Source organism: Ostrea edulis, chromosome 7, assembly GCF_947568905.1.
Source record: "Ostrea edulis chromosome 7, xbOstEdul1.1, whole genome shotgun sequence".
Classification (NCBI taxonomy): domain Eukaryota; kingdom Metazoa; phylum Mollusca; class Bivalvia; order Ostreida; family Ostreidae; genus Ostrea; species Ostrea edulis.
The window spans coordinates 17,639,814-17,654,463 of record NC_079170.1 but is presented as its reverse complement, the minus strand read 5'-3'; the positions used below and the strand labels follow the sequence as shown (position 1 = coordinate 17,654,463).

The following is a 14,650-nucleotide window of genomic DNA, read 5'->3' as shown; positions in this document are numbered from 1 at the left end:
CTTGTGCAGTTGATGAAAACTGCACTGCATTTAAAACTTCTGTTATAATTTGAATTTTGCATTCATAAAAGGACGTCACCAGCTGTTGGTGAAGCATCACAAGACTGTCACAGTGACACGCCGGTAATCTTAACACACGAAAGATTTCTTCATCTTCCCAGTACTCACTGTGACATGGGACTTTGTTTACTACTAGACAGTGTCCACTGTGACATGGGACTTTGTTTACTACTAGACAAAAACAGAATATTATGGAAGATCTTTCAGCATTTCAGGGAGCACAGTGTGGAATGCCTTGAGTCAAAATATAAGAAACTGAACGAGTGTTGCGTGTTTTAAGAGAAATTATCTTAGAGATTATCACCATACTTTTTAAGCTTCATTTTGTTTCTATTTATCTTACATTCATAATTATTTCTTAAGTTTATATGTATTCTACTTCTTTTAATCTGTGTTTATTTTACTAATATCTGTCTGTATGTATGTTATATGCAGGACCATATTGAAAACTAGCGTTATCACTAAATATATAATCCTGGATAAATAAAGGCTTTATTATATATATTACTACTCAATGTGACATGGGACTTTGTTTACTACTAGACAGTGTCCACTGTGACATAGGACTTTGTTTACTGTTAGGCAGTACTCACTGTGACATGGGACTTTGTTTACTACTAGGCAGTACTCACTGTGACATGGGACTTTGTTTACTGTTAGGCAGTACTCACTGTGACATGGGACTTTGTTTATTGTTAGGCAGTACTCACTGTGACATGGGACTTTGTTTACTGTTAGGCAGTACTCACTGTGACATGGGACTTTGTTTACTACTAGGCAGTGTCCACTGTGATATGGGACTTTGTTTACTACTAGGCAGTACTCATTGTGACATGGGACTTTGTTTACTACTAGACAGTACTCACTGTGACATGGGACTTTGTTTACTGTTAGGCAGTACTCACTGTGACATGGGACTTTGTTTACTACTAGGCAGTACTCACTGTGACATGGGACTTTGTTTACTACTAGGCAGTGTCCACTATGACATGGGACTTTGTTTACTACTAGACAGTGTCCACTGTGACATGGGTCTTTGTTTACTACTAGACAGTACTCACTGTGACATGGGACTTTGTTTACTACTAGGCAGTACTCACTGTGACATGGGACTTTGTTTACTATTAGACATTGTTCACTGTGACATGGGACTTTGTTTACTACTAGACAGTGTCCATTGTGACATGGGACTTTGTTTACTACTAGGCAGTACTCACTGTGACATGGGACTTTGTTTATTACTAGACAGTGTCCACTGTGACATGGGACTTTGTTTATTACTAGACAGTGTTCACTGTGACATGGGACTTTATTACTTGACAGTGTCCACTGTGACATGGGACTTTGTTTACTACTAGGCAGTACTCGCTGTGACATGGGACTTTGTTTACTGTTAGACAGTGTCCACTGTGACATGGGACTTTGTTTACTACTAGGCAGTACTCACTGTGACATGGGACTTTGTTTACTGTTAGGCAGTACTCACTGTGACATGGGACTTTGTTTACTACTAGACAGTGTCCACTGTGACACGGGACTTTGTTTACTACTAGACATGTCCACTGTGACATGGGACTTTGTTTACTACTAGACAGTACTCACTGTGACATGGGACTGTGTTTATTACTAGACAGCGTCCACTGTGACATGGACTTTGTTTACTATTAGACAGTGTTCACTGTGACATGGGACTTTGTTTACTACTAGGCAGTGTCCACTGTGACATGGGACTTTGTTTACTACTAGGCAGTACTCACTGTGACATGGGACTTTGTTTATTACTAGACAGTGTCCACTGTGACATGGGACTTATTACTAGACAGTGTTCACTGTGACATGGGACTTTATTACTTGACAGTGTCCACTGTGACATGGGACTTTGTTTACTACTAGGCAGTACTCACTGTGACATGGGACTTTGTTTACTACTAGGCAGTGTCCACTGTGATATGGGACTTTGTTTACTACTAGGCAGTACTCATTGTGACATGGGACTTTGTTTACTACTAGACAGTACTCACTGTGACATGGGACTTTGTTTACTGTTAGGCAGTACTCACTGTGACATGGGACTTTGTTTACTACTAGGCAGTACTCACTGTGACATGGGACTTTGTTTACTACTAGGCAGTGTCCACTATGACATGGGACTTTGTTTACTACTAGACAGTGTCCACTGTGACATGGGTCTTTGTTTACTACTAGACAGTACTCACTGTGACATGGGACTTTGTTTACTACTAGGCAGTACTCACTGTGACATGGGACTTTGTTTACTATTAGACATTGTTCACTGTGACATGGGACTTTGTTTACTACTAGACAGTGTCCATTGTGACATGGGACTTTGTTTACTACTAGGCAGTACTCACTGTGACATGGGACTTTGTTTATTACTAGACAGTGTCCACTGTGACATGGGACTTTGTTTATTACTAGACAGTGTTCACTGTGACATGGGACTTTATTACTTGACAGTGTCCACTGTGACATGGGACTTTGTTTACTACTAGGCAGTACTCGCTGTGACATGGGACTTTGTTTACTGTTAGACAGTGTCCACTGTGACATGGGACTTTGTTTACTACTAGGCAGTACTCACTGTGACATGGGACTTTGTTTACTGTTAGGCAGTACTCACTGTGACATGGGACTTTGTTTACTACTAGACAGTGTCCACTGTGACACGGGACTTTGTTTACTACTAGACATGTCCACTGTGACATGGGACTTTGTTTACTACTAGACAGTACTCACTGTGACATGGGACTGTGTTTATTACTAGACAGCGTCCACTGTGACATGGACTTTGTTTACTATTAGACAGTGTTCACTGTGACATGGGACTTTGTTTACTACTAGGCAGTGTCCACTGTGACATGGGACTTTGTTTACTACTAGGCAGTACTCACTGTGACATGGGACTTTGTTTATTACTAGACAGTGTCCACTGTGACATGGGACTTATTACTAGACAGTGTTCACTGTGACATGGGACTTTATTACTTGACAGTGTCCACTGTGACATGGGACTTTGTTTACTACTAGGCAGTACTCACTGTGACATGGGACTTTGTTTACTGTTAGACAGTGTCCACTGTGACATGGGACTTTGTTTACTACTAGGCAGTACTCACTGTGACATGGGACTTTGTTTACTACAAGGCAGTATTCACTGTGACATGGGACTTTGTTTACTACTAGACAGTGTCCACTATGACATGGGACTTTGTTTACTACTAGACAGTGTCCACTGTGACATGGGACTTTGTTTACTATTAGACAGTATCCACTGTGACATGGGACTTTGTTTACTATTAGACAGTATCCACTGTGACATGGGACTTTGTTTACTACTAGACAGTGCCCACTGTGACATGGGACTTTGTTTACTACTAGACAGTGTCCACTGTGACATGGGACTTTGTTTACTACTAGACAGTACTCATTGTGACATGGGACTTTGTTTACTGTTAGGCAGTACTCACTGTGACATGGGACTTTGTTTACTACTAGGCAGTGTCCACTGTGACATGGGACTTTGTTTACTACTAGACATGTCCACTGTGACATGGGACTTTGTTTACTATTAGACAGTACTCACTGTGACATGGGACTTTGTTTACTACTAGACAATGTCCACTGTGACATGGAACTTTGTTTACTACTAGACAGTGTCCACTGTGACATGGGACTGTGTTTATTACTAGACAGCGTCCACTGTGACATGGACTTTGTTTACTATTAGACAGTGTTCACTGTGACATGGGACTTTGTTTACTACTAGGCAGTGTCCACTGTGACATGGGACTTTGTTTACTACTAGGCAGTGTCCACTGTGACATGGGACTTTGTTTACTACTAGACATGTCCACTGTGACATGGGACTTTGTTTACTATTAGACAGTACTCACTGTGACATGGGACTTTGTTTACTACTAGACAATGTCCACTGTGACATGGAACTTTGTTTACTACTAGACAGTGTCCACTGTGACATGGAACTTTGTTTACTGCTAGGCATCTGTGATGTATGTTTCAGAAAGCATTTCTTACTGTTTGACTTGATGACCTCAGAAAAACTGGGGTAATCCAGTTATGAAAAATGATCATTGTAGTTTCCAAAACACTCTCCAGAAACCATTTTGATCCAGACCCTGTAACCCAATGAACAATAGGGTATTTCTTTAATGAAAGAACTCTTTATGTGAGATATAAAAATTTATTGCTTATACAGTATACAAGATGTGCTCCAGAAATCATTTCGTAGAGTATGTGACCTGGTGACCCCGACCCTTCTAAGGTTGAAGGTCCTTCCTTTTGTAATTAATGATACTTTTCGTGGGAGGTTTCTTTACTGAAGCTCAAACAAGACTTGAAATATCAGCCAGACCATTTTGAATTAATACTTTCCAACTTTCCCTGTAGCAGAAAGCACAAATTCATTTCGCATGTTGTGGGAAATTTTTCAATCATGTGATTTAATGTTGTGTTTGCATATACGTTGTCCAACTCTCATTTAATTGATCTCAGATGGTAATCCAGAGATACCAGTTCATGTAGACTAGGACATTCCTGAAGCATCAGTTACACATCGTGGCAAAAAACAGGAGAGCATTCATGCTGAATACTGTAAATGCGAAAAATTTTGTTACAATCTTGTTTTTGCATATCATATTACCTTTTTCTAAATGAGATACATATTTTCTAAGAATACTTTTACTAATTTTTGCAAATTTGACAGACCTACAAAAGTGCCAAAAATTTATCTACAGCAAAAATGCCCAAATTTACTGTATGCACTAAGCAAGGCACTTAAAATCTGCATCGCATCACAGCCCAACCTGTTGTGAAGAGCTCCAAACTCGAGTGTAACCCATTCGTGAATCATCCACTTTACACCTCAGAAAACAATACTTTCTCTTTCTTTTTTTATGTCGACATGTTATTACTATCAATTTGACTTTCTTTTTAATAATAATAATAATGTGCGGCATTTATAAAGCGCATTATATAATTTGTAATTACTCTAAGTGTTTTAACAATGTAAAATGTAAAACATGATAAGATTAATCAGAGCATAAAATATAACATCCAAATAAAATAAAACAATTTAAACATTACGAGTTCATGCGACAAACCAGCCTTTACTTTAAAAAAGAATATATTACAAAATATGGCTATAAGATTTCCTAAAAAAATATGTTTTGAGGTTTGTCGTAAAACTTTTGACAGTGCCACACGAACGGATGTCTATTGGTAAACTGTTCCATAGTGTGGCAGCTGTTACATCAAACCTTCGATCTCCATAGGTCTTTGTACGAACGCGGGGTTTTTCTAGCAATCATGAATTGCATGAATGCAGAGATCATTTTGGTTCGTAAACAGTCATGAGGTCGCTGATATAGGCCGGTGCCAATCCGTTTAGTGCCTTGTATGTGTGTAGTAAAATCTTGTATTCAACACGGGAATCAACTGGAAGCCAGTGCAAGGACACAAGCACCGGTGGTATATGGTCATGCTTCCTGACCCAGGCAACGAGCATGTATGTTGCTCTTTATTTGTATGCCCTCAAGGGCCCTAACTTGGTTTCAATAAACACATTCTATTCTATCATTCCTCACACAGCTATATTACATTAACAGTGTGGCAGTATATTTGAATTGTCTCCCTTTGGAAAGTTACTTGAGATTCCTTGTAGTCGACAGACTGTCTGCCCAGAAAGAAAGGTTATGCAATGCTTGGATTGTGTTCTAACATTTTGTTAAGCATCTATATATATATACGTACAGTGGCCATTCAAGCAATTTCACAAAGCATTTTTTTTTCATGGCAAGACTTTACAGCACCTGAGGCAAAAAACGACACACCTCAGACTGATTTCTAGTTTATTGATGGAAGGTAACAAAGCGAATGACTGGGAATGAGGCTCCTGTTCTGTTTGTTATGTGTTATTGAACTTTAGTCCTTTCTTTGATAAATCCTCCCTAGCATCCTTTATTTGCTGAAAAGAGTGAAACAGGATTGTTAAGAAATTATTACAAATAATCAATAAATAGTAAAAAACAAAACATTTAAAAAAATAATACAAGGTACTTTCACTGCTCCTTAATTCTTTTCATCATGGTCTATTTGAGTGCACAACAAGATGTGTTTGTAAAACACAGATGCCTCCGGATTACTACAAATTGGAACTGTAAGACTGTAGTTTTTGTTAGCATTTCCAAAAACTAGGTCAAGGTTACAAGGCCAACAAATCTGGTATTGCTGGAAGGGTCTTTTCATAAAAAATGCACATGCTTATTACAAAAACAGTACTTTTTATGATTTGAAAGATATAGCTTATATTCGAATTCTCTTAAAGTATGTCAAAGGTCACCAGGTCTAAGATTATGGTGTCAATGGAAAGGTCTTGTAACAAGGAATACACATACCAAATATGAAAGTTTTACCTCTTATGGTGTAAAAGATAAAACCAAGGTTAAAGCTTTTTGAAAATTAAAAAAAAACTAGGTCAAAGATCAATGTTAAAAGATCAACAAATCTGCTATTGTTGGAAATGTCTTCTCACAAGAAATGCACATGCTAAAGATAAAAGCACTACCTCTTACGATATGAAAGATATGGCTTATATTCGAATTTTCTAAAAGTAGGTCAAAGGTCAATGTTAATGTCACAAGGTCAAAGATTTTGGTATCAATGGAAAGGTCCTGCCACCAGAAACACACATGTAAAAGATATGACCAAGGTAAAAGTTTCTTACCACAGACAGTCAGACTGGCCAAAACCCTAGCTATGCCTGCATATGACATTAAAAATAGATCATGCCACTTATACTAAATCTTGTATACCCAAAATACTGTAATTTCCCTACCAGTAACCTTGACCTAAATCTTACCATGAAAACGAAAAGGAAATCTAAATCTTTGTGTACTTGAAATTAAATACTGGTACATAAGATTAATAAGAAATCTTGCACATAAGGAATTTCATATTTTTCATTCCAGTGATCTTGACCTCTGCAAACAAGGATCTTTTGAATATCCAAGGTACCATTCAAGCTTGATAACTATGACAAATCTTGTACACAAGACCAAATCAATGGATAACAATAGACCCACAGGCCACATCACTCACCTGACTAACTGCATCTTCCAATGTAAAACATTTAATTCCAATTATGGATCCACTATGTCCACACAGAGCATGGTGTGAATAAACTTATATCTACTCTTCACAATCATGCTTAAAATTGTACACTTTACCTTAAATTCTAAATGAAGAAGAGAAATAGAAAACTTTCCAAGAATCCTATTGTGATCCCACCCAGGGTTTGAACAAATTTTTGAGGAAAAATTCATACACATTTTCAATTGGCTTTTCTGATTCATTGGTTTTTGAGGGGATGATTTTTTTCAAACATGTCAGTCACTCTATTTCTTGATTATCTCCCTTTGTAAAACTCGGAGCATACCCCTTCATTTGAGCAAACTTGAACCCCTTTTATGCAAAGAAATGGTTTAAATTGGTCCTGTGGTTCTCGAGACGAAGTTGAAAATGTGAAAGTTCACAGACAGACGACAGATTTTGATTAGGAAATTCAGCTTTCAATGTATAGGAAAGCTAAGAATAGAACATGAAGTTGAACATACCAAAACAAAAAACAAAAACAAAAAACCAAGGACAAGTTTACTACACATATCCAAACTGCAACTGTGTGCAACTGTGCTTAATGGGGATAATATTCAAACAAGAAAATGGATTGAAGTGACTTGTGAATTAATGTCTAGTTTAGCATTATCCAAGTTAAAAGGCTCACATGTGCATATTTATAACTATTGTCTGTAATTCTAACATTGATAACAACATCAGAAGGCAAGAAAAGGTAGAAGAAATCCTGGAACTGATTCTTAGCCAAATAGAAATATTACATTACCTGTTTTAATTCTTCTGCAGCATCGTCACAATTATTAAATATGGCCACTCTGTATAAAACTATCACAGCAGAGACAACCTGAAATTAATTACATCAAAGATGACCACGGTCATAAATTAATTGCATCAAAGATGACCACGATCATGATTTTGGCCGGCATGATATCAAAGATGACCACGATCATGATTTTGGCCTGCATGATATCAAAGATGACCACGATCATGATTTTGGCCAGCATGATATCAAAGATGACCAGGATCATGATTTTGGCCACCATGATATCAAAGATGACCACGATCATGATTTTGGCTGGCATGATATCAATATTTTCAATTGCAACGTACTTAATTGATTAGCAATTCTCATGTTGCATATAATTTTGTAAAATAAACTATTTATATACCTTCGTGTATTACCGTATCGAATGCTTTATGGAAATCTACAAAGCAGGCATACAGGCGTTTATTACCTGTCCAGTATTGATATATTTAATATCAATTAAGCATTTCATAACATATAAATGATCAAAAGTTTTGGCTTTCCTTGTAAATTGCGTTTTGGCTTTCATGTATGACAATATTATCTAATAGGAAGTTATTTAATTTATTGTGATGTATCATTTTGAAAAGTTTTCCGATGTTATTAGTAATAGTTATACCTCTATAAATTTGGGGGGTAGACGTGGATTATCTGTTTTAAATATAGGTGTTATGTACCCTTCTTCCCATCTCTGTGGATAGAATCCAGAGGTAAAAACCTTGTTAAACAGTTTTATACAACATGGGGTCATGTAAATTTGGGCTGCTTTTAACATTTCGTAAGTGATATTGTCAAATCCTGAACTTTTCCCAGATTTTAGACTTGAAATTGCCATTTTAATTTGTTAGAGGATATTTGATTGTCAAGTTTAGTAAATGAGAGTAAGTTGAAAGTGTTTTCAATTTCTTTGATTTTAGTTCAAATAGCTTCAAGCCTATCTGTGTGCTTCTCTGGAGATTTGAAAAAATTGCTGAAATAATTATACCATGTTCCCCCATCTATGCATTTTTCATTCTTTTCTCTGTTGCCATCATTCTCTGATTAATGACACCAAATCCCAATATTCCTTTGGGTGGTTTACATTAAGATGATCTAATTTATCCAGAACATTTTGTGTGAACTGCCTTTTCTTATATTTACGTAATTTTGCATATTATTTTGTTAACTTAAAGTATGAGCCCAGTATTTTTAGATTTAAACTATATTTTATTCACAAAGTGAATGGGATCGGGCAGCAGGCATAGCCTATGTAAGCCCTCTCCCTAAGAGGGTTTAGCCCAGTATAATTGGATTGTTAGGATATCTTGAAAGTAGTTTTCCAAACATTTGTTGTCTTTTTTGTTTTGTTTTTTGCCAAAGGTCACAGTGAAACAACTTTATGTTATTTCAAATGTTTATTGACACGCACCTTTTTTCGTTATGTTAAACATGAAACTTAACTCTCCATCATTCATCCATCAATCAAAGTGGTTCTCCCTAACCCATTCATAATCTGTCTTTTTCTTTCTCTCTCTGAATGTAGGTGAGCCATCCATGCTTTTGCATTCTCATGTAGTTTACTTTTTAAATGCTGATTGTGATGTCATGTGATCATAAATGGGGTGTTTATTATTCGACTTGGAGAGAAATAAACAGAAAGTAAGCCTGACTATTTTTTAATTTGATCAAGTTAAAATTGTATAGTTTGCACAATTAGTGTGTATATCTTGGTGGAAAAAATTGCATAAATTTTTATTTACTCCTATAATAATATCCAATTCATATAGCTCATATAACTTTGTAATAGTTACACATAATTTGAAATGGACAACTTCATTCATTTTAACTTCATTTTAGGTACAATATGTTTACAAAATAGTAAATCTGAGTCTACTTTGGCTCATGTTTGCATAGATTTATTAGATTGGTATTGAAATAAAAAAAATTCTTAATTTCCAAAATGGACAAATGAGTCAAATTCATATATTTTGAATGTTGGACTTTTAAGAAGAAGAAAATCATCCGGTCTCGTGAATTTCCATTTCTCTGGAGTAGATTATCATGATAATTGCGACAGTAACAATATGTACACTTACCCCAAATATTCCCACTGCTAACACAGGAGACTGAAAAACAAGACGGGAGAATTCATCAATCTGACACTGTCCATTTTGTGTGGAAATGTTGTCATAGTTTCCAATGTGTCTGATCAAAGGAAACCTCTGCATTAAGTAGCTAACTTATAAAATACCATTTCTACTACCTTTGTTGTTTAAATAAGCAGATCTTTCCGGGGTTTTTTCTTTCTTTCTTACTTCAGTCTCAACAAAAACTTTGAGCTCTGGCTATTCAGAGTATCCATATATTTATATTAATATATGGTAATATTCAAAATTTTAATCAGTGATATTGATGAAAAGCACATCAAAGCCTGACAGTTTTGTATATATTTTACATGACAAGCCTGACAGTTTTGTATATATTTTACTGGACTTGGTCTTTGGGTCAGTGGCTAACTTCTCTAAGACGATTACTTACAACTAAAATGACACTTTTCTGTATTCTGTGGCTAACTTCTCTAAGACGATTACTTACTACTAAAATGACACTTTTCTGTATTCTGTGGCTAACTTCTCTAAGGCGATTACTTACAACTAAAATGACACTTTTCTGTATTCTGTGGCTAACTTCTCTAAGACGGTTACTTACAACTAAAATGACACTTTTCTGTATTTCTGTGCACTGAATGTCAACCTTTTCCAAAACAAAGGCAAGCCACACTGCTATAAATAGTCCAGCCCCTATCAACCATTGGAATAGTTTGGGTATCTGCAAGAATATATACATCAATGCTCATGTTTTGATTGCTAACATTCATAACCATTGTAAGTATGTTAATTACTATATATGTATTACACATTTCAGTCATCTTATGACTATTGCTTCAACTGGTCCAATAGAAACTTTGATCTCCTATTGTGGCCCCATCCAACCCCCCGGGCCCATGATTTGAACAAACTTGAATCTGCATTATGTCAGGAAGCTTTCATGTAAATCTCAGCTTTTCTGGCTTAGTGGCTCCTAAGAAGAAGATTTTTAAAGTTATTCCCTATATATTTGTATGTAAAACTTTGATCCCCCCTTGTGGCCCCATCCTACCCCTGGGGGCCATGATTTGAACAAATTTGAATCTGCATTATGTCAGGAAGCTTTCAGGTAAATTTCAGCTCTTCTGGCCCAGTGGTTCTTGAGAAGAAGATTTTTAAATGACCCCATCCTATTTTTGCATTTTGTGATTATCTCCCCTTTAAAAGGGACATGGCTCTTCATTTGAACAAACTTGAAAGCCCTTCACCCAAGGATGCTTTTGGCCAAGTTTGGTTGAAATTGGCCCAGTGGTTCTGGAGAAGAAGATAAAATTGTGAAAAGTTTACAACGACAACAACAACGACAGACAACGGACAAATTTTGATCAGAAAAGCTCACTTGAGCCTTCGGCTCAGGTGAGCTAAAAATAAAGCTATTAGTACATAGTTAACTATGGAGATTGTGCTGCACCAGGCCTGGAGGTTATAAAACTTTTACCGTACTCATACCCAGCCATGTTTGTTTTGAGTACAACTCTGAACTCAAAGCATACTCAAAAAATTTTGAGCATGTACTCCATATGAGTCAGAGTGTGAGAATGATTTTATAAATTTAAAGTTTTACAGAGGGCAAAGCCCTCTCACGGCCCAAAGGGCGGAGCTCTCCCTATAGGTAACACGTACATACATATTTAAAAGAAAAATATTAAAACTAATGAAAAATTAAACCATACCTGTCCAATGGAGCTTGAAAATTTTGGTCCCAATGGTGTCGATTTGAATACTAGCGTGTGGACCAGGGTTGGGGTAATTCAAAAAGTAATTGTAATTAATTGCAATTAATTACATTTTTTAAGCAATTGGATGTAATTTGTAATTGAAGATATTTTAATTACAAGTAATTGTAATTTAATTAATTGCATGAGGAAAACACCCTGTAATTTAATAATTACTTTCAATTACAATCCAGGACCATTAGATTCGTTTTAACATGATATTATTGCAATATTGCTTAAGTCTATTTGACACTTAATTTGAGTCAATTTTTTATTATGTGTATTTAAAACCAAAATACTTTCCTCTCTCTCTCTCCAGTCTGTCTTTATATAAGCTGATCAAACTCGCTGTACTTTAGTAAGTGAAATTCAAGCTTGACCTGTACAAATCTCACAGACCAGTATACATTGTGGTTTGCAAAGAACTCTCAAACTCTCTCTCTCTCTGTTCTCTGCCTCTTTCTTTCAAAGGGCAGTGCGTGTGTTTTTTAAAAGTCGATCAAATCTCACTGACAAAATTCAACAGGTGAATTCAAGCCACCTCTATTGTTCTCAGAGCCTCAGGTAATATAATTGCTATAAAACAATTCACATAATTGGCAAAGCCATATCATTCTTGAATGTTCCTGAACAAGGAAGATGTCTAGTAGACCTCCAGTATTCTGATATTTTATAATCATGATAATAATAATAATAATAGCCTTTATTTATCCAGGATAACATAAATTGTCACATATTTACAGTGATTTTCTTTTGTTGTTCAGGAATTGTATCTGGTTATCATCAACAGGGTCTTGTTATCACATATGTGATAAAACGAGCTCCTCCCATCTTGTTATCGCATGGGCGGTACTAACATCAGAATTACACAATAGAAACAAGACAGGGTTTCGTGAAATTACTTTTGCTGTTTCACGGGTAAAGCGTGCACCGATCGATGTCTGGGGCGTTGAAGCAGACAGGAAGTTCTCTCTCTCTCTGTTTGCTAATGCAATTCTTTAATCCTTTTCCTACTTTAATATTTGTGTTATACATGTTTTCTTAAAACATTTGTACAAATACACTGATAGAATTAAATTCCTGAAAAATAATTTATGAAGCCACCAATATGTGATTGATACTGACAGGGATAATCAGTTTTCGTTAAGTTAGTTTTGCTGTTTTATGGGTAAAGCGTATTAAATTTAATATATACATGCATCATCCGACGATGGTATATGGCAATCTACCATTGTATTGAATGTATGGTTCAATAAATGTAAAATGAGAAGCTTTTGAAATATGTGTGACAAGTCGGTCATCTTCTAGCATCCTCGCACTCGTGACAGAAGGACCACCCATCTATTTGATAATGTGAATATTACTCAGATGCTAGAAGATAACCATTACTTAGCATATATTCAGTTTCCATTGTGGTCCTGCTTTAAAACATATACACATACATAAAATTAACATCTAAAATTTTAAAATTCAAGAGTGTTGCAGGCAAAGTCTTTTCAGCCTGACAGATGCTGTTTAAATGATAGCACCCTTGACAAACTGCATGATGATGGTAAAATGTAATAGCCTAATGAAACAGTAATCTGAGATAAATTTGTAATGTGTTATTATTCATCCATCATATGATTATACAATTTACCACTAGTTTTCTAATAAAATTTGAGAAAGTAATTTGTAATTTAATTCATTACTTTTGCAAAGTAATTGTAATTTATTTAATTACATGCTCTAAATATATTACTGTAATTTAATTAAATTAAAGAAAATAGCAAAGTAAAATGTAATTTAATTAATTACATTTCAATGTAATTGACCCCAACCCTGGTGTGGACATGTTTCTCCAATTTGAATCTCATGTAACCAAGTTCATGTCATTCTGAGATGTTACATAAAATCCATAAATTTAAAGCATGTCAATCTTATTTTCTTAATCATATATAATCATCCCTCAATTAACGCGATTGTATCATGTCTCCTATGTTTGTGAATTTGCTAAACATCGACGTTGAATATGATGTCACAATGCACTGTTTACATCAGATGCATAGTTTCCCATGTTCAATGAATAGGCGGATCAAAAATGTCTAAAGTTAGAATACTTTGATTGAGCTCTGTCCTCACACGTTAGGTGCTAACTTTGGGATACTTTTTGTCCTGTTATGGATCTAGATACTAATGCCAATACTTTCTGCTTCGCCCTCAAACACGGTCACGTCGTAAGACATATTAACCATCATTTTTTAGCATGGGTACGATTTAGAGTAGTACTCAGTACATAGTTTGAGTATGTAAACCGTGCTCAAAAACTTGAAAAAGTTTATAACCTGCAGACCCAATATGTAAATTGTAGATGTTTTCAATGAAATATCGTAGGTAATCATCACATGGGCTTGCTACCGTTTAAAACAAACATTGTAAACAATACTATATTTTAACTAACTACAATCGTTTATAACGTATAATTATACATTTTTATCGGGAGCAACCCCCTGTGATTATGACATCATCTTATTGGATTAACTTTTTTTTTTTTTTTTACATAACGTGTGTGATGTCTTTCCTCTCATCAAGACTAGAGGACGACGATCTACTCGTGTATTGATTAACTGATAACATATAATGACATCTTCTACATGTCTATTACCATTTATCTGTTGTCGGACTTGTCCGTCTTCAAATACGTAAACAGGAAGTCGGTACTTTATGCTTTTACTACCTCCTTTATCGAAAGAGTCATAGGAATATCGATCCCGATATCATTTACAAAACTGACA

General features: G+C 35.8%; 1 protein-coding gene across 1 annotated transcript; it reads right to left on the bottom strand.

Moving 5' to 3' along the window:
* Positions 1-4,977: 4,977 nt before the first annotated feature.
* LOC125654499 (dolichol-phosphate mannosyltransferase subunit 3-like) lies at positions 4,978-14,614 on the bottom strand. The gene is made up of 5 exons (XM_048884461.2): positions 14,521-14,614; positions 10,724-10,843; positions 10,111-10,140; positions 7,997-8,074; positions 4,978-6,064 (listed from the first exon to the last, which is right to left on the bottom strand). Exons 1-5 carry the CDS (start codon positions 14,521-14,523, stop codon positions 6,005-6,007), a joined length of 291 nt encoding a protein of 96 aa, XP_048740418.2. The 5' UTR covers positions 14,524-14,614; the 3' UTR covers positions 4,978-6,004.
* Between the last annotated feature and the right edge of the window lie 36 nt (positions 14,615-14,650).

Coding starts and splice junctions, on each gene's coding strand:
- LOC125654499 (XM_048884461.2), bottom strand. Junction 10,141..10,723: donor AGAAAAGTGTCATTTTAGTT/GTAAGTAACCGT, acceptor CTTGTTTTTCAG/TCTCCTGTGTTAGCAGTGGG. Junction 6,065..7,996: donor CTGCAGAAGAATTAAAACAG/GTAATGTAATAT, acceptor CACTCTTTTCAG/CAAATAAAGGATGCTAGGGA.